The sequence below is a fragment of the Fulmarus glacialis genome, unplaced genomic scaffold (genome assembly GCF_000690835.1).
Source record: "Fulmarus glacialis isolate BGI_N327 unplaced genomic scaffold, ASM69083v1 scaffold4508, whole genome shotgun sequence".
NCBI classification, from domain to species: Eukaryota; Metazoa; Chordata; class Aves; order Procellariiformes; family Procellariidae; genus Fulmarus; species Fulmarus glacialis.
Window position 1 is genome coordinate 22258 of NW_009229979.1, and position 27540 is coordinate 49797.

The 27540-nt window shown below is 34.5% G+C and overlaps 1 protein-coding gene across 1 annotated transcript; it reads left to right on the forward strand.

The window, feature by feature from the left end:
* Positions 1 to 25742, forward strand: LOC104081332 (activating signal cointegrator 1 complex subunit 3-like; the record flags this gene model as incomplete). The annotated part of the gene is made up of 6 exons (XM_009584033.1): positions 1 to 121; positions 2881 to 3088; positions 3843 to 3984; positions 4497 to 4622; positions 24943 to 25143; positions 25602 to 25742. Coding segments are annotated over 6 exons (939 nt in total), but the record flags the coding sequence as incomplete, so codon positions are not given.
* Between the last annotated feature and the right edge of the window lie 1798 nt (positions 25743 to 27540).

Sequence of the window (27540 nt, forward strand, 5' to 3'; positions counted from 1 at the left end):
TTATTTGAACTGCTAGGCCCTGAAGGTTTTGAACTCATAGAGAAACTCCTACAGAACAGATCTTTGATTCTGGAAAGATCTTTGACTTGTCCAAATGATAACAGGTTCCAGACTCTGCAAGGTAAACGACTACAGAATTTTTATTCCAAACCAGATAAAAAGTAATTTTCTAACTGTTCAGTTATATTTCAAACAACAGTGCTGTCTGTGTGTATTTAAAAAGCAAGCAAAAAAAAAAAGGGGGGGGGGATATTTATATGGGCTTAAACAAAGAAATCATGGTCTGGTTATACAGAAGAAACAAGTAAGTATTGCGTATATTTATTTACTTTTCAACTGCCTATGGGCATGTGTATTTTTTAAATGTATTAACTGTTGCACTGTATCTATTTTAATTGATTACTCTGGAAATAAGTTGATCTTTGGTTATTCCTCATCTGCTTTCCTGCTTACTCTCTACTTCTGTACTATCACCAAATGTAGGTCTTGGGGAGAAAAAGCACTGTAACAACCACTTCTGAAAAAAAAAAAAAATCGAAGCTTAAGGATAGACAAGTGAGAGGAAAAAAGGGGTTCGGGTTTTATACTATGATTTTTGTTTTTATAAGATAAATTGCCTGCACAGAGTGATTCTTTTAAAATCTGTTTTACAAATTGCTGTTTGAAAACAAGTCTTCTCACTTTCTCCTCTGACAAAAATAAATAGGTTGTGACTTGGGATAAATCTTACATGGACACAGCACCATGCAGCCCATTGCATGTTCACAGCATATGAAGTTAGAAAAATGTGAATAAAACTAGTAATAGTGGACTTATGTATCCTCACAATAATTTTAAAATGCAAACAAATGTTTTTTAATATGTTTATCTTAAATGAAATGTTATATACGCAAGTGTTTAGAAGTTCACCTCTTATTGTGCTGATGGTTAGTCTAAACTCATCGGAACAACCGTTAGTTTTATTCTGCTTTGAAATCACAAATAGATGTCTTGCTATCAGTATAACAAGGTTTTGTGTCTTGGTGTTTCTTCCCTTCTGAAATAATCAAATAATAAAAAATTTAAAATACATGCAGTAGAAACTGAACTATTACAGTTTTTCTCCTATGTGCAGATTTTAGTTACATAAATATTTTCTTCTCACTTAGCAGAAGTAGTATTTTGGAAGCTTTTGTGAATTTATTCTTCATTATGCCATCAGTAAAGTCTATCACAGTAATTTCTGCTAGAATGTGGAGGAAGAATATTTTCAATGTTGTGCTTTTGAGACAATAGGAAAGCATAACTGATCGTATGCTCTTTTCACTGATGAGAGGACCCTTCTTTCGCTGTTGTAAAGAAGTCAATGATATTTGAGTATCTTTTCTGAGATTGAAGATGCTCTGCCCCAAGTTCCATTTATTAATTTTAATAAGGCTTTTTTCTTTTAAGTTGATCAAAATGGTATTTCTAATGGGGATTGAAGTTTTATCTTTCCAGAATTGCATTTGGGGAAGGGAATAATTTGTGTCTGCAGAAATTTAGTCAACTTTGAGTAATTTGTGTCTTGAGAAAATAAGCACAAGTCAAGGAACTTGTACGTGTACTGCATTTTTGTAGCATGCTGTGTTATTTGACTATTTCTTATGTAATTTACTTCCATGGCAGTAAAGGTGGTTGTTGTGCTTATCAGACAAATCAAGTAACAGTTCTTTGCCCTGGTGTGTTCAGTCTGAATTAAATTTAGTTAGGAAATTGCATCCATTGTTGTCCCTTTTTAATACAAGAGAGAGAGCACTAAAGCTACAGACATGATGGTATTAATGTGGACATTTTGACAGTTTATTAGAATTTTTTCAATGCTATTTAACAAGTTACAGTCACCTTATCTCGTATGCATGCTGTGAGAGGTAGGAGTTTCACGGTTACTGTAGGTGAAACCTAAGCAGCAGAAATTGTTCAAAACATCAGTCAAGTGGGTGGGTTTGATGAAAAAAAGTTTTCAAGTTTTCGGCTTCAGAGTTTGACTGCAAAAGTACATATGAAACATAATGAATTAAGTATATAATATTCAGTGAAATCTACATAAACTAATAATCTGTTTGCAGAATTTTGAAAGCAGAAGTTTAAAAACACTGATATAGTTAAAAACAAAACAAATCTCTCCATCCCACTGCATATAAAAGACTTGGTTGTGTCTTTGGTTTTGGCCAGTAATGGCCTCGGAAGGCTGAATGTGACTGGGCTTTTTCGGATTCCCTGCTCCCCTAGATTAGTTGTTTACTGTAATTGTTCTGTGGTTCTGATTCTTCTTCTGCTTTCTACATAAAGGGAAGGAGTCCTTGTAGCTGTGTAGAATAGGATTTCTCTTCTTGCTTGTTTAGGGCAATTACATTGTGAGTATGCTTTCAATACAATCATGTTATCTAGTAAATATACACTAATTGTTTTGTGAAGAGACTGTTTAAAAAAATCAGCCTGTTTAATCTGTTTTCACACCATTCTACTCATCAGTGTATACATATAAGAGGAAAGATAAGTGGCATTTCCACTGTTGATGAAGTTATAAATACAGAAAAGAAAAAAAGCCCTTCCTTTTGCTGCTAGCCCATCCTCTTGCTTTGGGATGAAGAATTTATGTTTTTAACAATGGTAACTTTAAACATCCTACCTTGGTACTTCTACTACTTCAACTGGTACTTCTTTTGGATTTCTTGAGACCAACTGCTGCACAGTTATCTAAATAAAGGTAAACTATCTTTAAACACACACACACACCACTACACCACCACCCCCAAAAAAGAAAACAAACCTCAGAAAACAAACCTTTAGAAGAAAACTGGGGAAAACAAAGATGGAATCCAGTACTTATGGAGATGCATACCTGTTATCATATTGCAGAACAGTGCAAGAAGTTTATAGGAGAAAATGCTAAGCCCAATTATGGTTGTCAAGTTACAATTCAGTCTGAACAAGAAAAACTGTTAATGAAGCAATATCGTCGGGAAGAAAAGCGAAATGCCAGAAAAGAAAAACAAGCTGGGGAAGATGGAGAAATTTCTGGAGAAGGACTAATGTGCTTTGATCCCAAAGAGCTGCGGATGCAAAGGTAATAAATGCCGAAAGTTGAGAAATGCTTCTGTTGTAATTGCTATTTCAACATATCATAATAGTTTATTTTCTTTTAGTTCGCTTTGGTGATTAGGTGATTCTGACTTCAAGTCACGTTTTATCACAAGTGTAGAATTTTTTTTAATATGAAAACCTAATTTTCAGGGAAAGAAAGCAGTGATCTGCTTAATGAGAATCTTCTTGATCTCATCTATGTGGGCTGGAGATGCAGATTAGAGGGGTAGGCTATCTTTCTTGGTTCCTGTACACACACTACTTGCTTAAGATTTATGAAGTCTGTACTAAATCTATCAGAACTATCTTTCTTTTTTTCCTCTCAAGATTAATGGATACTATTTTCCATGTTGTCAGCTAAGGGTAGTGGGAGGAGTAGGGGAGGGAGAGGATAAGGAGCAAATAAGCTGTTGTATTGAGGAAAAATATAGTAGGACTGGTGTTTAACTTTGAATGCATGTTTTGCTATATTGCTTAAAAAGAGGCAAAACTGCATTTAGGAAAGCCTCGTATTTATTGGATTGCATTTTTGATTTTTATCTAAACAGTGTGTTATAAGGACTTAGTTAACTGATGCCAGAGGATAATGCTGTAAAATTCCTTTGTTAATTACTTTAGGCAATGTTTTTTTCCTTAAATTTCCACAACTCTTGCTCTGACTTTAATATACTACATGCAGTTTTTGTGATGGCTGCCTAAAATGGGCAGAATTATTGCAGTTATTTTTCTGCTCACAGAGAACTAGCACTTTTGAATGCTCGAAGTATGCCGGTCCTAGGTAGACAGAGAGAGATGGACTTCGAAAAAATTCATTATCCGCATGTTTATGATTCCCGAGCTGAAGCTATGAAAACATCAGCATTCATTGGGGGTGCAAAGGTACGTCTTTGGTGCATGATCCGTCTTGAATAGTACATCTTTCCCAGTGAATAATGTGCAGCAGGGTTCCTTTTGTTCTCTTAAAGATTCTCCTCCTTAGCAGAGTCCAATGTATGAAGCGGTGCTTCTTTGCAGAGGGTTTTAAACACTTTCATATATTCTGTTTTTATTTTGACTCTAGAAGAAATAATCTCATTTTCAACTACTGTATTTGTTTTTATTTCTACGGTCACTTAAATCATTAAAATACTATTTTTCTCTTTCTATCTTTTGGAAACCATTGAATTGACTTTAACAAAATGAATGCTTTATGAAATTCTAGACTTAATGGCTTTTGAATTTTAATAAAATGGAGTTATCTTTTTTGTCTTTTGAGGACTATTTTCTGAGTAGTAAAACTGATTATTTTCATTTTGAATTCAGTGCTATCTGTAAAATGAATCGATGAGAGTTGCTTTTATTTTGGATTCATTTTCATACTTTCAGTTAATTTTCCTGTAATACTGTTTTAGGTGTTCTTACCAGAGGCAGTTCAGAGAGAAAACAACAAAATGTATGAAGAGGTGAAGATCCCCCATAGTGAACCAATGCCTATTGGTATTGAAGAGAAGATTGTTTATATTAAAGACTTAGATGAGGTAAGTAAACCATTTCAAAGATATTAAATTAGTTTTTACTTTGTATTACAAAAATTTAACTGAAAAAATTACCAATTAATACTGTGATGTGTAAATGCAACCAGTTAGTTTCTTCGCTACTAATTTTGAGAATATTTGTTCGAGGATGTAATTCAGTGATATAATCCCTTTCATGATGACTCAGATTCAAGAAATTCCTGCTCTAAACTACTTGTTCATGGGTTGCAATTCTCAATTCCTTTGACATTATCTGTTCAGCTATTTATGGTTTTGAGCTGTGATCTGAATCACTAAAATGAAAAGAAAATATTATGGCAATTCTGTTGTCTTTCGGGAGACCACATGGAGAAATGAGCCCAGGCTTCTGTATCTTGACTTGTACGGGTTGGCTTGCACAGCACTATTTTCCAGTCCATCAGACTAGTCTTACAGTATGATGCAGTTGTGGGGGTATTGAGTTATGGTGTTACAGACTGTATGGAGTGCAAAACCTTCTGGAATAGTGCTTCTTTAAGCAGAAGGCGGCAAATCGTTATCAGCAAAGCTTTGATGATAGAAAATAGAGGGCAGAGAGGAAAAATGCAATTAAAACAAACGTTAACATTTTAACTTTTACTGATTTAAAATGATGAAAAAGCTGAGGTAAGGGAACTAAATTTGTTGTTAGTACTTACAGTCTAGAACATGCAGCACTCCGTCACGTGTACCTGCTCACTCCTCATTGTATATGTCAAATCTGTTGATGAATGGAAGATTTGCTATTGATTTGAAGAGGGACATAAAGAGCAAGCTGTATGTACATATGAAGGTTTTCTATTTCTTAGTTCTTCAGCAACATACAACATGGAAAAATGTTTCCCACTTTTTTCCCTGTGGGAAAACAGGAAATGAGAATATACATCTAATACAGTTACCCAGAGCACTTTATTGGGGTTCTGAGTAAAGATTATGTCTTACATAATGATTTAACTCTTTTAAAACAGAAGACAGTTTGATTTTTAGAATCTGAATCTATTCTTTTCTGCTTTGGTGACAGTACCTAATGCCATGTTTATGAAGTGACTGACAGCTTAACTATATAGAAAAGTTGAGCCACTGCAGTTATAAAATGCGACATTTTCTATGACAATTTTCAGCATGACAGCTTTTTGCAATGAAATGTCTTTCTCCTAAGCTCAATACTACCTACTAATCTGTAAACTTTTTGCAAGAAGTACCAATATTTCAATAGACAATAACTTGTTTCAGAAAAAATACAGTCCAGACAGAAAAATAAATATCTAAAAGAAATGGTTTGCAGATTTTTACACATACAATGTTTAAAATATATGTTACAAAATGCATCAGTTATACAAATTTCACAAATAATTTGTCTCCTTTTGTAGATTGTGTATCGTCAAGAGGTACACTTTTCAGTTTTACAGTGAAATTCTGAAATAGAAACAGTTTTCTTCAGAACTTTACTCTTCCGTATGTTTCCTATTACAGGAGATCAAATAGGAGTGTCAACAGCAAATACAATTTTGAATGTTTGAACACCTATGTATCTAATTCCTGCCCCCAACTTTGATATCATTTTGCAACAAAAGATGACAAATTTATGAATAGTTTGGCCAACTGCACGACTTGTCAGATTCCTGTTTCCATTAGTGAGACTCATAGATTTGAATCTTGTTGAATAGCACCTTTTTCTCAATGAGGTAAAGAGGCTGAAATTGCCAGTGTGTGTGTTGTTTAAGATATACCTGGTCAAGACGTAAGTATCTTGGTTAGGGCAAAATTTCTTTTTGCTTTCTCTGTATGGCTGTTTTAGATCTCTAAGCTCATAAAATCTTGGTTGGCGCTTAAAATTTTTGCCAATTAACTTCAGTCAATTTAGAGGGCAAGAAGTTTTTCTGTCAATATGTTTTATTCCTTTTGGTAAACTAGTGTAAGCAAAAGCAACAAAATAAAATTTTTTAGCTTTCTCCCTAGCATATAAAGGTGCTTATAAGATAGCTCTCTTATATCTCTGTATAGATATGTTTGCAGGATTATCTAAAATATAAACAGATGGGCAAGGAGGAAAGGTGATGGTAAATATAACTGTAGATAGTTCATAGCAGCATTTAAAGGCATCATGAGGAAGTTGAGAGTTTTGCTACTGTTGACTATTATGAGATGCCATTAGTGGTAGGGTTTTGATGTAAGACATTGAGTTGGTCTAAACATACAGATTAAGGTACTCGTTCTGTTTAACGAGTCAATATACATGCAACATGTAATAATAAAGATCCCCAGGAAAAAAAAGCACAGAACAACCAAACCGTCTCATGTTGCTGTTAAAATGGTATTTATCGCAGCTGTCCAAGCGCTTGCTGTTTTATGGAGAAACCCTGGTGGTTTTAAAAATTATAAATATTCTTCTTCCTTTGAGTTTATTCGTTTAGTTCTCATCTGTTCTCCATTTCACCAATCCCATTTCTGTTACATTTTGGTGAGTGTCTTGCCTCGCCGAGAGCCAGCTCTGGCTGTGTTTCCCTGCCTCAGGTACTAAAATTTGTTAGTCCCAGTATTCAAAGAAACAAATACTTTGAGTTTTCTAAGGTGTTTCTCCTTGTAAAATTGTCTAGATTTCTTTTTAAGGGAAAGAAATTTATATGCCATTGATAATAGAAAGAATCCTGCATCTTGATTTGAAAATTTCCAGTGGTACTTTTGCTCATTCAAGGTTAAAAACCTGAACTGCATCAATTTTCGCAAAGGACTGAAAAGAAGTAAACCTTACTATGAAGTGTGACCAATAAGAAAGAGCGTGAGAAGAATAGTAGCAATACAAAATAAAATTAGTTCTTCACTAATGATTTGTATTGGGTACGTTGACAAGAGTGGGTCTGGGAATGAACAAAGACAGACCGAGAAGCTGTGCTTATAGCTAAGTGAGTGCATTTCACAGAAATTATTTGGCTACTAGTTTGCGTTTGTGTCACCTCTGTCTTTTAACAGACAAAGGAGCTCTACGAGAGAATCTGTGAGGTATAGGCATAACATAAGGCTGGTAATGAAACTAAATTGTCAAAAAGTTTAATTTACCTTTAATTTTCCTTTTAAAAGAGGGAAGGTAGCAATTAGTCTGAAATGGGCTAGTTTGTATTCTTTCAAAAAATGTTTCACTTTCAACTAAATATTAATGTGAGAATTTTTGAAGTATCATAGGAGCTCCTTTTCTTTTTAGTCTGTATGTTTTCATTTGCACAAAAGTAATTTTAAGGACTCTATATCTATTTCTCATGAGTTATGTGATTTTGATCACATTGTCAGCAGTTTGGGTAGAGTATTGAACCGTGTAACATGCGTATTGCAGAATACACTACAAAATTTAATCTTCGAAGCTCTTAAGGTCAGGACTGAGTTCATGATAAGGAGTTCATTTACATTTTGAACTGTGAACCAAAAGTTAAACCTCTGGATCGTGTAAACTGAAATAATGTTTTTAAGTACTAGTTCGGATTACTTACATTTTTCTCACTTCCTTAAGTTGATGTAAACGTAGTTTGAGAAGAGATAAGAGAAATGTATTCCTCTAAATATTAATTCTAACAAACCGCATTTTAACCACATTTTAAGTGTGTATAGACTCATTTTTTATTTGTTTCTTTGTACAAATATAAGGCAAAATGGCAAAACTTCTATGAACCAACACCAAAGGGAGCAGCGATGCCTTAAACTGGCACAGACATTAACAGGAGGTTCTTATTTATCGGATTGGCAGTGTAGTCAGGATGCACCTTCCACTGCACTTCCGAATGAAGAAATAACACATTTTAGCTAGGTTTCGCACTATATTATCTGAAATCTTAGGGCTAGTATTTTCAAAGTAACTATTTAGTTTAATTAGAGCTTCCTTGCAAAGGGTCAGAGCTTTTCTAAAGAGTTTAACTTCATGATTAGTTAAATTACTCCACAGGCAGATTTTTCTAAAGTGTCATGGAATCAGTGCCTGGAAGAATACAGATACTAAGATGAAATTCATGATACAAACTGACAAAAATCCAAATTTTTGTAGCTACCATTCCTACCTAATCTCATTATGGACTGCAAATATGAGATCAGGAGTGGCCAACCTTTCACAATTTAGCAGCCATAAAAGCATACCGTAGCATCTGTCATAAGCTCCTGGCACTAGTGCTCTCCTACTATATGTCTTGTTCCTTTTTTTGCTTTGTCACCCCTACCTTTCTACACTATGATCTGAACTGCTTCACCTCCTGCCTCAGTCTAACTCCACCTGTGTCATCTCATGTTCTCTATTTCCTACCCCTGTTGAGTTGGGAGCAGGAGCTAGTGGTTTGCATGGAGGGTGCTGTGCTGCTGCTCAGGAACATCTCTGGCATTCAATGGCAGAAGGGTGCCCTGCATCCTACAGGAGTCGCAAAGGGGAAGGGTTCTCGCCTTACTGCAAGGCAGCAAATCCCACCCCCAACTCGATTTGTAGATAATTGTTCTTCTTGGCTTTTATTGTTATTTGGAGAGCTGTGTTTTTATGACAGTACAAGCACATGTGGCTTATACATAGCTGGTTGGTCACACCAGTTTAGTCTGAATTATTATGGTACTACTACTTGTGAAAGTGGCATGCTAGCTAGGTGGTTTCAATAACAAGAATTTTAAAAATGGAGTAAGTACAAGCTTAGATTTATTAGCTTTGGCTGCTTGATGTGCAGCTTGACCATTAGTGAAATATATTTTTTGTACTTACTATAAAGGTGTTTTTGTGCCAGCCTTTTTGCCAAATAAATGTACCTTTAAAGTCATAAACTCAGGTCAGGGAAAGTTCCTCTTCAAGACCGTGAAAACAGGTTTTATCTAACAAATTGCTGTTGGTGAAAAATGACTTCAGCTTTTTACCTAAAGTGGGTGTTCAGGGTAGGATTTATTTCTTTGTTTCATGTTATTTCCATTTCCTTTTACTAGCAGTACTTAATGGTCTGAATAAGAAATGTTTTTTTTTTTCTCTGCATTATGTGAAGGAATTATTACAAAATCAATATTCCCTTTTTTCCTGTAATGTTTTCTTGTTTTTAGAATTTACAAGGTAAATCTACTGACTAGAAGTATGGATGTTTTTGCATAAATTACATTTTTCACATCCAGAATGTTGGACCATTTATTCCAAAGTTGATCTTGATGTGTATTTCAGTTGCTTATTTTCCAAACAGCAATTGACAGCTGGACTGAATTGAATAATTTTTTTAAATATCTTTAATTTTATTGAAATCTTGTCATTTATCTGATGAAGTATACTATAAAATTGCTCTGAGGAAAGTTTACACATTCAGTAATCATTAGTCCCAACTTAAGACAAGGAAAAAAACATGTAGGTCAAGATACAATGTTTTTAATAGCTGGTAATGTATATTAAGAATTGCAGTCTGTCTTCATATTTCATGAGTGGGGGTCCAAAGAAGGTAGAATATGTGCAATAACAGGTTAACAAGAATATTGGAATTAAGATTCTACAGTATTGTTAATCTTAAAGCCTACAGGTTCTGGTTTAATTTTCTTCAGTATGTGAGTTAATGAGTATTTTATCATTACTTTAGAATTCCAGGTGCAATATTTACAATTTCTGCATTAAATTGTTTGCGTATCTAACTTAGCCTCAGCTGAGGCTTTTGTGCATTGTTTTGTTTAAATTGTCTGAATAAATACTGTTGCTTTGGCTGAAAGCACATAAAAATATGTGCTTCATGCCAAACCAGCAGTTTATTGTCTGTCTTGTGTAAAATTATCATCTTTCCCATTAAGAAAATCCTATTTCTTATTAGAAATAGTTTAACAACTCTTCATCAAAAAGATCTGTTGCTATGATGTGCAACGTGTAAAGTCGTATTCTGGTGTCGTGGTTTAACCCCAGCTGGCAACTAAGCACCACACAGCCGGTCGCTCACTCCCCTGCAATGGGATGGGAGGAGAGAATCAGAAGACTAAAAGTGAAAAAACTCGTGGGTTGAGATAAAGACTGTTTAATAGGTAAAGCAAAAGTCATGCATGCTGGCAAAGCAAAACAAGGAATTCATTCACTACTTCCCATCAGCAGGCAGGTCTTCAGCCATCTCCAGGAAAGCAGGGCTCCATCACGCATAACCGTTGCTTGGGAAGACAAACGCCATCACTCCAAACGTCCCCCCTTCCTTCTTCTCCCAGCTTTATATGCTGAGCATGATGTCATATGGTATGGAATATCCCTTTGGTTAGTTTGGGTCAGCTGTGTCCCAGCTGTGTCCCCTCCCAACTCCTTGTGCACCCCCAACCTACTCGCTGGTGGGGTGGTGTGGGAAGCGGAAAAGACCTTGACTCTGTGTAAGCACTGCTCAGCAATAACTAAAACATCCCTTTGTTATCGACACTGTTTTCAGCACAAATCCAGAACATAGCTCCATGCTAGCTACTATAAAGAAAATTAACTCATTAACTTATTTTTAAATAGAAGAAAAGATCTCTATGCAAAAAAGATAGTCAAGCCGATCTATGTCCCTTATACAGATGTCTGTAGGATGCAAAAAAGAGAGGAAGATGATGAATAATTGGAGAGAGATGAGAACCGAAGTATGATCTTATGTCAGATTTTACGAAGAGCAAAAAGCAGCTTTCACTGAGCAGCAGCCCATACGTACTGAAACAATCTGTGCCAATCCACTGCTGTGGAAGTAATGCCATAGATCTCCTCTTTTGGGATGGGGTGGAATGAAGGTAAAGGAAGCAAATACTTCATGCCGCTCATGAGTTTTGGAGCTAGGCATTATATAACTAATGAGATGTAAGCCTGTATTTGCTCAAACTACGTCCTCCTTTGCCTATTCATATGATGTGGCTTTTATTTTTGGTATGATATTGTGGATCAAATCACTGTAATGTGATTATTTAGAAGCGGATTATTTTTATAGAAATTGGAAAAACAGTCACCAGAGAAGTATAATGAAAACAGGCTTTTATTATTGTCCCATAAGAATGGGGAAGTAATGCAGATACTTTCTTAAAATTTTGGGTTACTGGGATTATTGGAGAAATTCATAGATAATGACTTGCACCCACATTTTCAGATTGTACAATGTTTCCCTGATTTTAAAAAAACAACCAACGCAACAACTTGCAATGTAACCTTTTTCTTATTCCAAAATAGTGTTCTCTGTCTACCTCTATCATAAACCTGTCTTTTGGTAAGCTCACAGCAGGTTTATTTGCTTTGGTTTGACACTGGGCAAGTTTGATTCTTTTAGAATCAGGCTGAATGAAGGTTTCTTCTGCAGTATGTGCTGTCTTAGCTCATCTACACAAATTTTTCAGATGACTATTACAAAGGTGAAAAATTATCCTTTTCTTTTTGGCCCATAGGCTTCTCCTTGCTATTCAGCTATAACCTAATGCCTTTCCCTGCCTTGTAGTGTCTTAAAATTGACTGCTTAAAATATGATCTGATTATTTGTTCTTTAAGTTGCCTTTGTCCTAGTGTCATGCACAGTTTAGTTGAAGACATTTTGTAGTCTTGTGCTTTTATTCTTTTTGAGATTATCAAGGCTTTTGTCTTTTTTCTTTAAACATCAGTTTCTAAACACTATTATGATAGTATATTGTATAATACATTATAGCTTTATTTTTGGTGTGGCTTATTGTTTACATACTCATATAAAAGCCTTTTAACATCTTAGAAGCTTGACGGTTGTATTACATGAACAAGCCACATTTAAGACACTGGAGATGTTGACGGTGGTAAGGATGCTATGAAAAACTGATAAATATGCTCCTTGTTTGTCAGTCTGTGTTGTGTTTTTATGTGCATTTTTATTTTCAAAGGCTTGATATTAATGAAAGCATGCGAAAAAACACTGGTAAATGTAGATACAGCAAGAAAAAATCCTTGTGAATATAAAATAGTATTTTCAAATGTCCTTTCGTTAGTGAAGTTGTAATTGAAACTTAAACAGCTTCTCATTTATAGATACTCTGTTTATTCTAAGTACTAGTAATGTACATTTTTTTTAATTGAAAAGAGCTCTGTAAAATCTGCTCTTCTTGAGTAGTATAAGTTTGAAGACAAGAACAATTAATTGACAATATGGGTCAAAGTCTAATAGTGAGAATATCTGTACTGGTGAATATAGAGAACTTCATTTCTTTTAATCTGTTCTTTAAACTAGCATGGCTGTGTATGATATACTAAGCAAAGATTGCTGAAAACTGTCATGTGAGAGTTGAATATTCTTACAGTTATTTGGGATTTTGGTTGCTCCTTTTCATGCAAATAGTAAATATGAATAGGGAAATGCCCTTTTTAATATTAACATGAGGTAAAATTGATTGCATCTGATTTGAATAAAACGTTAAGCCTGTTTCATTTTCTACACAGCTGCCAAGTGTATATATATTGTGTAGTGCTGCCTCTGAAATAGTTGAAAATCTGATGGGAACACTTACAAAGGCAAACCAGTAAAGGGCACCAGCTGCTGAAAAGCACCTGCTGAGCCAGGTGGGAATAGATGCATCTGCCTGTAGCTAGAAGTAATCTAACAAAGTACCTGCTTTTACCTGTCAGGGTTTTAATTTTAAAGATTAAACCAATGAAACTAATTCTGAATACTTACAGAAGAAGAAAAAAAAATCTGGGGTGTTTTTTTCTGCAAAAGAGCACCACTTCTCAGCAACAGGAGTCTGTGAAAGCTTCTCATTCTCATAACTATTTTATGTTTTTGTTTTAATAAAAACAAACCCAGATATGGCAGCCAAAAGTCTCAGCTACACTGTGCATAGTGTCTTACTAAAGGATGCTGTCAGTATGGAAGAGATTATGCTACCAAAGAGCAGGTTTCCAATTTTTGTTTGGCTTAGTATGAGAGAGGGATCTCAGGGGAGTTTGTGAGAGTATATGTTTCTTTTCTCATTGCAGTGTATTTGATTCGTTGTGGATGGTAATGAGCACACAAAAATATGTTTTACAATCAGAAGTCATTAGACAAATTTCCCAAATATTTTTTAAAACTGTTGTACTTTTTGTCTTTTGATACTTCAACTTTTATTGTTCCCACACATTGGTGACCTTACCACACATGTTCATCATCCCTCACTTATCTTTTATTTTCCTGTAGTAGATCGGGTAGAAAAACTTCTGTGAATGCTGCTGGTTTAGTTGGGATTTGGAAGAACAAAATAGTTGTGTTCTTGCAGAAAAAAAGACCAATTGTGCTTGTAGTCTTCCCTTGTAAAATTTAGGAGAAAGTCGTTTAATATCTATATTGTAAGACAGTACTGCCTTCTTGGTTAGCAGTAGTGTGAAATTAACTGAAATAGAGAAGAAAATTGAGTTGTAGAAAGATTGTGACAGCAATAGTTATTCCTCTGGGAATATTGTTCTGTTTGCCATTCTTTCATTTTTACTTGATGTGTTAAAATTATTGCTAGTTTCAACTATAGTTACCCTTCAGAGCACTCTCTTAGTTTTTCTGGGTTTTGTTAGGTATTATTAGGAAGAAATCGTTTATGTCATATGTTAAGGGCAAGCTAAAGTAAATAGTTTGAAAATATTATCCTGAAGTGGCTTCTATGTTAACAGTTTAAATATTAATTTCTACATGAACAGTTAGAACTGATGCCTTTGTGTGCATAAAATAGTATTGAATTAATTAGGGTTTATTTAAAAATAAAAATACTGAAATATTTCTGTACTTTAAAGGTATATAATAATATGAAGTGCTGTTACCCTGCTCTTAAAGACAGGTTTAAATTTGCTTTCAAAGAAAGACAATATTTGGGCTCCACTGAGATTGTCCACCAAGGGATTCAGCTAGAAATCACCAAATAGTTTTAAATGTTTTTAAAAGGTTTTGGGATAGAGGAGCTACATGACTAAAAGATTGACTTTATATTTGGTAGGCTATTCATCTCGGACTTGCAGTTTCCATTAACCTCAAGATCGCATGGTAACTGTTAATATAGTGGAAGTTTTAAAATTTTCGAAGAGTAGTAGTTGTTTGAGGCTGCAGAACAACAGGGATCGACAAGTAATGTAAAGTCTCTTAAAGTGGGAGACAGATTTTGTGTGTGTGTGTGTGTTTTGTATCTTATTCTAAGAAAATACTTTTTCTGAATTCTAATTGGAAAATTGGAATTATCCTACCACTGAATCTTTCAGTTAGAATATTGGAACTGAACACATCGAGTAAGAGTGGAGTCATTTTTTATTTTCATATGAATAAATAGGTGTGCTTTATATAATAACAACGATAATAGTAGAAAACATTTCTTTCTTCTGTAGTATGTTGGAAATTAATCTGGAGAAGGGAAATAGGAAACTTTTCATTTGCAGGAAACAAAATATAGAGGAAGATTATTTTATTTAGCCATTCATAGGAATTGCTTATCATTAAACATAATATAATGAAGGAAACTTCTGTGCAAATATTCCTTCTTCTCTTGCTTTTGTTCCCTGAATCTGAAAAGGATGGGGATTTTTTCTGAGTCATCTGAGACTATGTAGAAGTTAATTTCCTGTGTTCCTGACTCTTCTTCCCCTTGCTTTTGACACCTGTGGACCTTTGTCCGTCTGGACCTCTAAGCATGAGACTGTCTCCCTGCCATGCATGCTCCTTAGATGGAGACTTTTTTGCTTGTTGTCGAATGTATCTTGAAGCTAAATAAGAATGCCTCTCTCAAGTTTTGCATCAGTAATTTGCCTACATCAGAAACAAGACTGTTTTGCAAATCAATAGCTACTATAGCAGCAAAACAAAAAATCTGATCCAATTGTAACCTGCAGCATGTATCCTTTTCAAAGGAAAGCTCTGTTAAATCTGTAGTGCTGTTTGCAAAGCAAGAACTACCTTCTTCATCAGCTTTTCAGTTTTTGTGATTCTGTAGTTTTCAGTGTCTTAATTTTCCATTAATCTAAATCCTGAGAATTGCTGAATGGAAATGCCCAGATGCAGCCCTTTCTAAAGTTTTGTGTCTTTATCCTGACCCATACTTCAGTCATTCACGTAAGTCTGTGTGGTATGGGAGGGTCTGGACTTTGATCCCTTTTGTCTGATGTCTGCCTCTTCCTCCTGTCACTATTTTTCAGGTTTGGCCAAAAACTGTCTGCTGTTTTCTGTCAGTACTCTCCATCCCTACTAGATTTTCCAGTTATCTGTCTAGGCTGGTTGCAGTAGCCACACCTTTTTTGAGATGAATGTATGCCCTCATCAATACAACTTACTGCTTAGAAATCTTTTTCCTTTTTTCTTCTTTTTTTTTTTTTAATGTTAGTAGTGGCATATTCTTTAAAAACTGCAACAAGAATATGGAAGGAAAAGAATAAATTAGATCTCCCTTGATATGATGCAGTTGTTTCAAAATTCTGCCAACTAGTTCAGAAATAGCAATTCATGCAAGAATTCAACTTTCAAAAAGTAGTTTGTGTGTACTTCCATGTCATATCATAATCTCTTTATTTGGGAAAAGTTAGCTAAAACTGCTTTATATTGGTTGCGTAAAAGGGCTTCAATTTTTATGCTGTGTGTTAGTAGAGTACCTTTTTTCTTACCAATGGCCAGAACTTATGTAATTCCTTTCATGATGCCCTTGTTATCTTTCCTTCTTATTTTTTGGGTTTCTCCCTTTGTCTTGCAGTGTCTATATTCTTAAACAACTAGAAAAGGGTTTTCTGTATTAGCTCTTTGATTACAGTTACTTTTGAGACAGTGTACTTCTAACAGTGATTTTTTTTTTTCTCTTTCCTTTTAAAGAGATGCACTGTGTTTTCCCAGGGGAATAAATTAAGGGAGCAATATGCCGTCAGCAGAGCTAGGAGTCTGTTTTAGTTGTATACAAGTGTAAGAAATTATGAGAGTGTTCTCTGAATTGAAAAAACCCAAAACCTGTAGAATAGGCTGTGGCGTATAAACATTAGTTTCCTCATTGCTCCATCTAGAAAAGTCAGGGAGATGGTGGTAGTGGAGGTGTCAATACATAGCAGTCCAGGAGGAGCCTTGCTGTTAAGGGTAACAACATTTTAGATGTTTTAAGCTTCGTAGAGGTTTTTGTATTTCTCTCTTCCATGCTCTTAGCTTTGTATAGCATTAAGTTATTTTTACATTTTAAAGGAAAGAAACCCTCTTTATTTGATACTGTTGATATGGATGAAATGTGAACAAATTAAATGCAAATCCTTCTATCCTCATAAAATTTTAAGTTCTTATGTTATTAGGAAATGCCACAACTGTCACCAATTTTCCTTTTGCTATTTTCCTACTAGCTGCATTACTTCAAGGTAATTTTTGTGTGTAATTCACAAACGGCATCAGAAAGCTCTAAGAGGAGGCTGTGTTCTGATCTCCATTTCACTGCTATAATCTGGAATAATTCTCTTGACATCAGATACTTTTGAGTTTATGATAGTGTCACTGAAATCAGAATCTCTCCTGTATGTCTGTTTGGTTGCCAAAATTTATGTACATTTGCTGTGCTGTAGAAATAGTTGGTTTTACAGAAAAATCTTTCTGAAACACTTCGTTATCCGTTTCCTCAAATCAAATCACCAGAGGGTATAATGATCTTTTGTCATATTATAAGTAGGCTGAGGAACACAACAGTTCTCCCAGTGAGGGGAGGAGATTCCCCAAGCTGTTTCAGTGTTTTAACTCAGAGCAGTGAAAGCCTTGGAGTTGTGGTGCTTTCCCATCATTTCCATCAAACTGATTTTGGCTCTATACATGCAGAAGTCTTTGGTTTTAATCTATACATTGAACCAAAGGATATTTCTCAATGTTGTATTTTTAATACAACAATAAGTGGTTTAATAATTCAGAAATCTATAGAAAAAGTATGACTGCTGCAGTTATTTGTATGGCGTAGCTCATCAAGAGAATAATTTAGATAATGTCGGTAGCACCATATCTATAGACTTAAAAGGATTTTTGTTGAAATTACGTCAGGCGTGTTAGCTCTTAGCTGTCATATATGAAGTAAATATTTTCCCTAAAAACTCTTGCTTTTGAACAGATCTCTCTTCTTTCTTCAAGGGAGCAGATGGCACAACTGATGATTTTTTTAAAAAAAAAAGGATAGACAGACATGGTGGGTTTTTATTCTTTGATATTTTTTTTTTTTTTTTATTGGCTGTTTTTTTCAAGGAGTGCCTATGTTACCACAGTTAGTAGGAGACTACTATACTACTAGATTTCGCTACAGTTTGTTTTTTAATGGAACTGTTCTGGACTCCTCTGGATGGAGACTGGTTCTTCTCTAATGAAAGTTTGTTTGTTGATGAACACTCGCTGTTACAAGCTGTCCAGAATTTTCACGTTTCCGAGAACTGAATAACTGTCAGAATAATAACACTTTCAGTATCTTGGCAAACATGAAGTTTAAAAGTCTGGAGGGGAAATGTTTAATCAGGACTTAAAAGCAGCATTCCAAATAAAGTAAAACCATAATAATTTTCATAGTTTGTGTGTTTTGATAGCTTGAAGCAGAGGTAATCCTTTCATATATAATGAACATATATATGTATGCCCGCCCAGGATACTTTTTTATTCTTGTGAACTCTCTGTCGGAATGTGGGAAAACTTTGCAGTGTTTGTTTTGAGTTTAATGCAACTAATATAACTTGAAAGTATGAAAATTTTCCTGGTTTCTGATGGCTACTGCTACTTAAATACCTATTGCATTAACCAGTGAATGTGGTGATAATTTTAAAAATCAAGACTCCATAGTTTTTTAAAAGACGATGTTTAATTCAAATTAAAAACATATTCAGCAAAGTCTCATGGGCTGTATTTCTGTATTCTATAGAATGTCAGAGTATAATTTTACCCTTATGGTTCATTATCTGTCATTTCTAGGAATTTCTTCTGGCTTCTTAATCTAATTAAGGGACTGGAGCATTTTTCATGTGAGGAGAGGCTGAGAGAGCTGGGGAAGAGGAGGCTCAAAGGGAATCTTACAAGTGTATATAAATACCTGATGATTAACAAAGAGGGAGCCAGACTCTCCTCAGTGGTGCCCAGTGACAGCACCAGAGGCAATGGGCACAAATTAAAACACATGAAATTTCATCTGAACACAGGAAAGTAATTTTTTACTGTGAGGTTCTCAAATACTGGTACACCTTGCCCAGAGAGGTTGTGGAGTCTCCGTCCTTGGAGATACTTAAAACCCAACTGCACAGTCCTGGGCCACCTGATGTAGGTGATCCTGCTTAGAGCAGAGGGGTTGGACTAGATGATCTCCAATCTAAATGATTCTGTGGTATGTTATTACCACTAATAGTGACATGGATAGCCATACCATGCAAGAATTGCGTTTAGTTCTAGTCTAGTCACTTGTAGCACGTACAGCTTTGAATCCAGCTGCTGGTTCTCTGGTGCCTTTTGTTACTTGCATCTGTCTAATATGTTTTACTCTAAGCTTCCTTTATAGCACATAACTCTTCAGGTGCTACACTTTGGATGAGACATAATTTGTACTTACTTGAAGAAATTGTAATGCTGATTATGGCCCGAAGCCAATCCTGAGCTCTATTTGGTACGCTTGTATAATTTTCGTATCTTTGTGTATGGTACTTGTTCCTACAAAAATTGTCCCCCTAAGTCCAATGAAATCTCACTGATATGATTTGGTGCTAAATGGAGCAGATCCAAACATCATGCAGTTTTTCTTTTACGTGTTATGAGCCTTTGCTTAAAATGTATATACGCGCTTTGCAAGCCAACATTTCAGTCTTTGGGGCAGGTAGGAAATTATATTCTCAAATAGTACTCCTAAGATAATGTAAAAATAATTTTACCTTTATGGTATTTATATAGTTATATTTTTATTTATTATTGTTCCTAAATCTCATGAGCTACCACCTCCATGAAAGTAGCAGAATATTAAAAGTATCATCAGGAGAGGGAGGCTGCGGAAGTCCCCAGATATAACATCTATGTTTATTTCTTCAGTAGCAAAATAGGATTTACGCTGACACGAAAGTGCTTTAAGTGTATACATGCATAATTAGAAAGCGGGGGGGACTACTAAATGTTCATAATTTGGAAGGAATATATTTATTAAAATCTGTATATACATATATATACAAATATATATTTGTGTGTGTGTGTGAGTATGTATGCATAGACATGTGTTTTAACCAACAACATTCCAAAGTATGGCAAAGGGGAAAGATGACCTAGAGATTATTTATACGTCAGGACGAGGGACATCTGAACTTCATTTCCTGAATATCATGGATTTTCTGTAAAACAGCATAGATTAGTCATGCTATTACCAGTTAGATCAATTACCTTTTTAACTGAAAGTGCAATAGAACAACTGACTGCAGAATGGGATTTGTTGCACTTGAAATATATAAGGTACTTTGATTAAAATATATCTACATTAAAATGAAGCCAATGAGTAGGGAAAATGCTGAAAGTTTAAACTTGGTTTATGAGTGCAATGGATTATCTTTGTGATAAATGGGTAGTAATCTTATTATTTTGTTATAGTATGACAGAAGAAGTCATCATTATAGAACATTCCATTATGTTATGGAAATTAATACAGATGACTAACATTTCTTTATTTTAGACCATGAGAAAATTTGTCTAGTGTTATCTGATAACTGGAAAAATGAATGTGGAAAAGACAAAATCTCTTTTAGAATGAGGAATATGAAGAGAATGTTCTGTAGATAAATCAATAAAATATGATAATTCTGAGGGAGATAACACCCAAACATATTTTATGGATAAATTGCTGAGAATTAAATACCGTTATATTTTTTCCTAGTGTTGCTCTGGATAGATTAGATAAGACATATTATGCTATGTCTGTGCATGCCAATCTGAATTTAGAAGCTGCTACTAAAATGCTGGCATTGTACCTTGAAGTTGACTTAAGAGCACATTGGGCCACCAAGTGAAAATTTGTGATACTGAGGTTAATTGCATCTGACAAGCTGTTTCTGTCAACTAGTGTTAATGCATAAAGCGATACAGAAAATGAAAGATAATCTCAGCTTTTAATGGAACTTGTAGTTAGCACCCTTTTGTTCTGGGTGAGGGAGAGTGCAGACCACAGCAGTTTTCACAGGTATGCCTTGGGAAAAAAGTGACTGTCTTCTCTATCGTATTTATTAAACTCTGTAGAACTACAAGGTCTGATTGCGTGACTAAAACTCTGTCTAAAGTGCTGATGGCCTGTGCTATTTAGAACAGACAGTTACTACCATGTTGTTGAAGCAGTTGCGTTTCTGATCTGTAGCTTGCCTGCAGACTCATTCATGAATATTTCTTTAATGACTTTAAGAGTTTTGTCCTATTTTTAAATTGCTGTTAGAGCACCAACATGCAAATATCTTTTTAATGAAATTACTAATTTAGAATATCTTCATTAAGTGTAATCTCATTTACTCATAAATGCATTAGTTGTAATAGTAAATTCCTTGGGAAAGAATTGGAAAGCTTACTGAAGTAAAAATAAAGGGTTTATACATTCATATCAGAGCTGCCTTGAGTATCATCTGGTTTGTGGAAAGAGTTGCTTCTCAGTAGTCTTTCACATTGATTCATGCTTATGTAAAAATGGCACCATCTTAGGCATGAAATTGTGTTTGTTGAGAATAGCACTCAGATTGTATTCTGCTTAAACTTCCTTTGGTTTGTGTAGAATTCTAGGGATAAATCAGCTGTGGAATAGAAAGCCGAGGAATGTTGCATCTCGTTCACTTTCAGTAAAAAACAGATTCTGCCATCCAGTGGCTACCAGTCCTTTAAACAGAAGGGATTTCACTGGTTTATCTGAAAAAGAATTGGGCTATAGAAGTCTTGACTGATGTTAATACGCCAAAGGGAAAAAAAGTTGTTTTCAGCTTTCCAACTAGGTAGCTTGTGCAAATGACAAATTAAAAAAGCAAATCATCTAGTACGGTTGTCAAACGGTGGACTCCTGTGCATAGTGCTGCATTTCTGTCTGCTGTCCGTTTTTTTCTAACTGATTTTTAAGGGCAGAACTACTGGTTTTGGATTATGCACTTGTACTTACTGTTTGGAATAAAATGAAATTTTGGAGAAGGGTAACCTGTAATTTTTCTTTCAACCAAATGGGGAGTTGGTTTGAAGAGGTCTTAAGATACTGTTTTTCTCTGGAATTCCTTTCTCTTGTAGCTATTTTAATCCTTAATATGTTCCTGCAGAGTCACCTTTCAAAGAATATTATGCGTTGACTGTGTATTGTGATTATGAATGTTGTGTATTGATTTGTCTGTGCCCGCATTTTTCTTTTGAGCTGCTTGAAAATTAATTAGTGTGTTGAATAAAAGTCTGGATTCTGGTCAGAATACCATTTTAAAAAGTACTTCTAGTTCTTAACCAGGCTTTTATGGGTTTTATTTTTTATTAGTCTTTATTCCACTCTTAATGTTCCTGCTTAGCATCTTTCCAGAAAACAAGCTGAGGTTCATTTTTCTAACTTGTCATACAGCTTCCTCTGGTGCTTCTGGAATATCTGTTTATTTATTGCTGCTTACCAAGTCAGTCTTAGTCCCTGGTGTTACTACTTTCCAATAGGAAAAGAGACAAGAAATTATTTTTATTTATCTAAATATTTATTTATTTTTGCTAACAATTACATGTCCCAGGGCTATAGTATATGTAATTTCTTCCAAATGTAGAGGAAAAAGATGTCTTACACTGCCCACTTAAAGATTAAGAGAAGCTGGAACAATATACTCCTACAGGCAGTAGTTTAAGAAGTACTTAAAGACGTACTTTAAGGGTATTAACAATCACACCGTTGTAAGGAGACCTGTATGTGTAAAGCCATGTGTGTTCAACTGTGTGACTGTGAAAAATTCCTGTCATTCTTTTCTGAAGATACTTACACCGGACTTCATTTAGACAACTATGTTTCTGCTTTTGTTTAAAAACTGCTTCTTTAACTTATAGACATATTGTGCAATGTAGTGTTTTGTTAGTTCAATTCTGTAATCACCAGTTGTGTCTGTGAGTTTCTCTCCGTAGATCCTTTATTATAAACACTGTAAATAGTGTTCATCAGTGTGAACTTTATAGTTTTTATAATAGCTTCTAAAACCAATTAGATGGAATGGGAGGGAAAAGGGAAGAGGAAAAATATAACCATTTTCAAAGATCTGTCAGGAAATCTCAAAGTGAAGTAACAGGCAAATTAGAAACTTAAAAAGACTAAGGAGGCCATAAAAATAGCTGATTGAACCCTGATAGCACTAATGTAATCAGCAGGTCTTCAGGAAACCCATTAACATTTTATAATAGTCTCATTCATGAAGATGAAATGAATTTTAAAGACCAAGTAAACGTTATGTATACAAAACTTGGTGCAAAACAAATAAGCTTTCCCCCTGCAATCTTGCAAGCAGAATAAACTGTGAAAGAACATTAATAGTGAAAACTGTTGTAATCCTGAAATTCAGCCACTTAAAAAATTGAAGAAACCTGATGAAAAGTACTGGAAGTACTTGCATTATATACTTTTTTTTTTCCTTCACCAAAGACACTTAACAGTTTAGAATAGATACTTGAATATATTTGAGATGTGTCAATCCTATAAATACAAATGTGATTCACGATTTGAATGGAACTTGTTTTTTCAGTGTTGCACAAGAAGCTTTTAACCTGAAAGCTTTTCTAAGACAAAGGTACTGCTAAACTGAAAAGCACATTTTTCAAAAAGAATTAGTGTGTTGATTGCATAGCATTTTCATTGACTTTTATATCAATGAATGTTGTTTTTTAATATTTAAAGTTCTCTAGAGTAAAACTACAGTTGGCTAGTCATTAAGTATGTCATTCCTCTACTTTTAAGAGTAGAGCGTTGCCATGTATTGTGAAAATTGTGTATTAACCTAAGTTTGTAATTTGCATCTCAGCCTCTCACATGAGGCTACTACCAAGAAGCTGCAGCAAAATGATAGACCTAGTGCTGTTTGTCGCAAAGTTAAATAAAATAGTTGATTTGAATAGCAATGAAGCCCTCATTCCTAAGCTTGCATTACTTGAAGTAGTAATAAGTTGGGTCCTGCTCAAATAATTTGCTTAGTATTGGAAAGAATTGCAAAGAATATTATTAGTATTGGAGAGGCTATTACCATAGCAAATGACTGTAAATTAACTAAAGCGCCCAGAATAATGGAAAGGGAAATCTTCAGAAGATGCTTTCAGGACTGTTCTTTACAGTGAATTTGTACTTTTGTGGTTTCCTACAATTAAAATAAAAATTATAATCGTCAAAAATATCAGTAAGATACTTTTCATTATTATTAGTAGAAGCAGTGCAGGTAATTAAATCTGTAGAAAGGAAATAATTCTGTGTTCTGCAGTTTCTTTTAAGTGTCTGTGAAAAGTAACTAAGAAAAAGCAAGTTTATTAGAAAATTAATTTTATATCTTAAGGTCTGTTCTTCAGTTGCAAAAGTTTTAGAATCTTCAGATGCAGAAATTGTAACTGTCTACAGCAGTTCTTTCTTAGTGAAAATCTCATTTTTCAGAGAGACCGAGAGGAACAGAGTATTTTTAAAATTGATGATTTGTACTTTATAAGATTTAAATATGCATTAAACTATGATAACTATAATTGTCTGTATTAACTGTATAATTTAATTTTTGAAAACATTCTCAAAGTTTATTTGGGACTACACATACAAGTTTTATGTTCCTTTTGGAGGCTGCAGTTTGTTGGAAGTACTGTTGGAGAAAGGTCTGACATAAACAATTGCAAGATGGAGATTTCCTCAGAAGCAAAGAGAAGGTTGTTACTGAATTTGTGTGTGTGTTTGCACAATTAAACTTTATTGCTCAAAATTAATCATAAATAATTTTTTAAATCCTCTGTTTCTTCAGCAGGTTCCTGTGTATTTCTGCCTCTTCTTCCATTAGAGTAGTCATAATTTGTCATCTTAGATTTAAAGATGTATATTCTTCTAATCTGACTATTGCTGTTTTACTGATGTTTAATTCTTAATAGGTCGTTGTTTTACTGTATATTAGTTTTGGTCACACTCTTGATTAAAATAAATTAAATGCTGAAATAGCATGTGGCTAAAGATTTTGATTGATTTTAACAGATGTTATCCTGCTATATTTTGTTTCCCTATGGATTCAATATTTGAGGGTTGGGTGGGAGCGGTAGCCTCAGAATAAAAACCTTGGAATAATAAATAGATTTCAACCGGTATCCTAAAGTTTGTTGCCATGTGTTCTTTTTCTTATGATTAATATGTATAGACATACACACACACACACGTGTATATATATATGAAAAATCCAAAATATGTGTGTTGTTTATTTTAACAGATTGGACAGCTTGCTTTTAAAGGCATGAAAAGACTAAACCGAATCCAATCTATAGTTTTCGAGACTGCCTACAACACAAATGAGAACATGCTAATCTGTGCCCCCACTGGAGCTGGGAAGACTAACATTGCCATGCTGACAGTCCTTCATGAAATTCGCCAGCATGTCCAGCATGGTGTTATCAAAAAGGATGAGTTTAAGGTAGGAGCTTAATGAACCAAGTAACAGCTTTTTAGCTTGTAAGGTAAAACCCATTACATGTTATACATGGAAGAGGAAATCAGGAAGTTTTCAAGGGTATTACACTTTTCCAAGTCAAAGATAAGGCTAGTTTTTATTTGCTTCAGTATTGTTAAAGCTATTCTTATTTGTGTTCTAAAAATCTTATTATGCAAGTAAAAAGCTATGAAAACACATTTCGCTTTGATGTAGAACCAATTTTCAAAGTGATGAGGCTGTATAAACAAAACCCATTGTCTTTAAACAGCTGCACACTTATCCAACAAAGATAACTACTTTTCATATATCACTATTAAGATTTTTCACTGTAAGCGCCTGACATCATATTTCACAATAAATTGTGATTTGTAGTGGTTGCCATGAAACAAATGATATTGTGGGGTTTGCTCATTTATCAAGCAAGTGTCCTTTTGGTGCAGATTGTGTATGTTGCTCCTATGAAGGCTTTGGCAGCTGAAATGACAAATTACTTCAGCAAGCGTCTGGAACCACTAGGCATTACTGTGAAAGAGTTGACTGGTGATATGCAACTGTCAAAAGGTGAAATTCTGCGAACACAGGTATGCTTAATATTTTAAAATATTGTTCTGTGTGTGTATTTATACCTCTCCATAGGTACGCTGGTCTTTTTTTCAAACTCCTTGTAAAAGTATTGGTGAAGCAGCTGAAATGTTATTACTGAGTCTGTAATTACACTGGGTTTGTTCCAAAATGTGAATTTTAATTCAAAGTGATTAAAACACTAATACATCTGAAATACCTTAAGCAATGGGCTCATTAAACTTTTTGGTTTCTCCTATTTAGACTTACTACTACAGTGCCCCACTTCCGTACAACCTTTGTATAAAATCTTACCTGCTTTTCAGCTTGTGAACCTCAGTGGGTTGTGCCCCTACCCTTTCAGGATTATAAGCCAAGCGTTGTATGCCTGTGTTTGCAAGAACCTAACATTCATAATTTCAGATTTGGCATTCTTTGATAATAACCATCTTTGAAAAGTTGAAGGTTTGGTCTGCAAGTGGTAAAGTCTAAATAAATTTGAAATGCTGTAACAACATTGTTGCAAATATGTTAAAATAATACTTACCTTCTTTTTTATTAAAAAAAAAGTTAATAAAGCTGTAGGTTCCTGTTAATGGCTGATCTTACTTTTCCTTTTTAAGGACAAGTGAGGAAAAGTATAAGACTCGCTAGGTTAAACATTTGAACATTCATAGAAATAAATAAAATTTGCTTTTTTAGCCTCATAAATAGTATTGCATAGATAGAGATTTTTTTCTGTTTTAACAGATACTTCTTGTCACATTTATTTCAGGCAAATGCTGTTTGTGTTAGTGAAATACCATTTTTCCAAAATATTGAGATACTTTTATATCTGATCTTACATAAAGTTCCTTGTAATTACCCTTCCGCCTCCTGCCTGGTCCAAGAGACAGAATAAGACTTGGTTGTATTATCAGTATGAACATTTATAAATGTAACTTGTAGTAATTATTGATTCAGATGAGTTATATTTTGCCAGTCTTAGCTTTGATGTATTTTACATTTTCAGGATAAGACTAGAAAAAACTCTTCATGTGACAAGAAAAGATGCCTATATGTAATTAATAATAAAGAGGACCACTGCGGTAATCTCGTATGAAGTCCTGGGTAGTAATCTACTTTATTAGAAGAAGTATATGCGTACATATTGATGCATACAGTCACAATGCTGTGGTAACCAATAAATAACAAATGAATATCAACGAGTAGCAGCAATATCACTGGTACTTTATCGGAATTATTTTGCAATACCATCTGCCTAAAATTTGGGTTTACAAAATAAAAAACTTTTCAATAGGGACTTCTAATAATTGAAATTATTTACATACACCAAATTATCATTTTAAATTACTTCCTGTTTTCACAGTACTTTTCAGCTAGGGCACATAATCAAGTAGGTCAGAGTTTTAATAGTGAGAGAGCATGTGTAACCACTGCTGAAACTGAAGTGACAGTGGAAAAGCCTGCTCTGAATATAACTACAAAGTTCAATGAACAGAATGAATGTAGAATGGAAAAGTGCCATTTTCTCTTGCTCTCCTAGTTTGCAACGTAATTCATAAAATCTCACCTCATTACTAAATCTCTACTTACATCCAGTAAAGAAGTAAGGAAAGGAAAAAAGATCAAACAAACAAACAAAAAAAACCCAAACAAAAAACCCCCAACATTTCAGGCGTTATTAAGAAATGTGTATGGAAAATAGTTTACAAAGTTAAAATTTTATTACTCTAGTAATGGGAAATTGTTAATATATACAAAGTATTAATTTACAGCAACATAGTAACTTAAGTGTAGAAAGACTGTCTGCTTCAT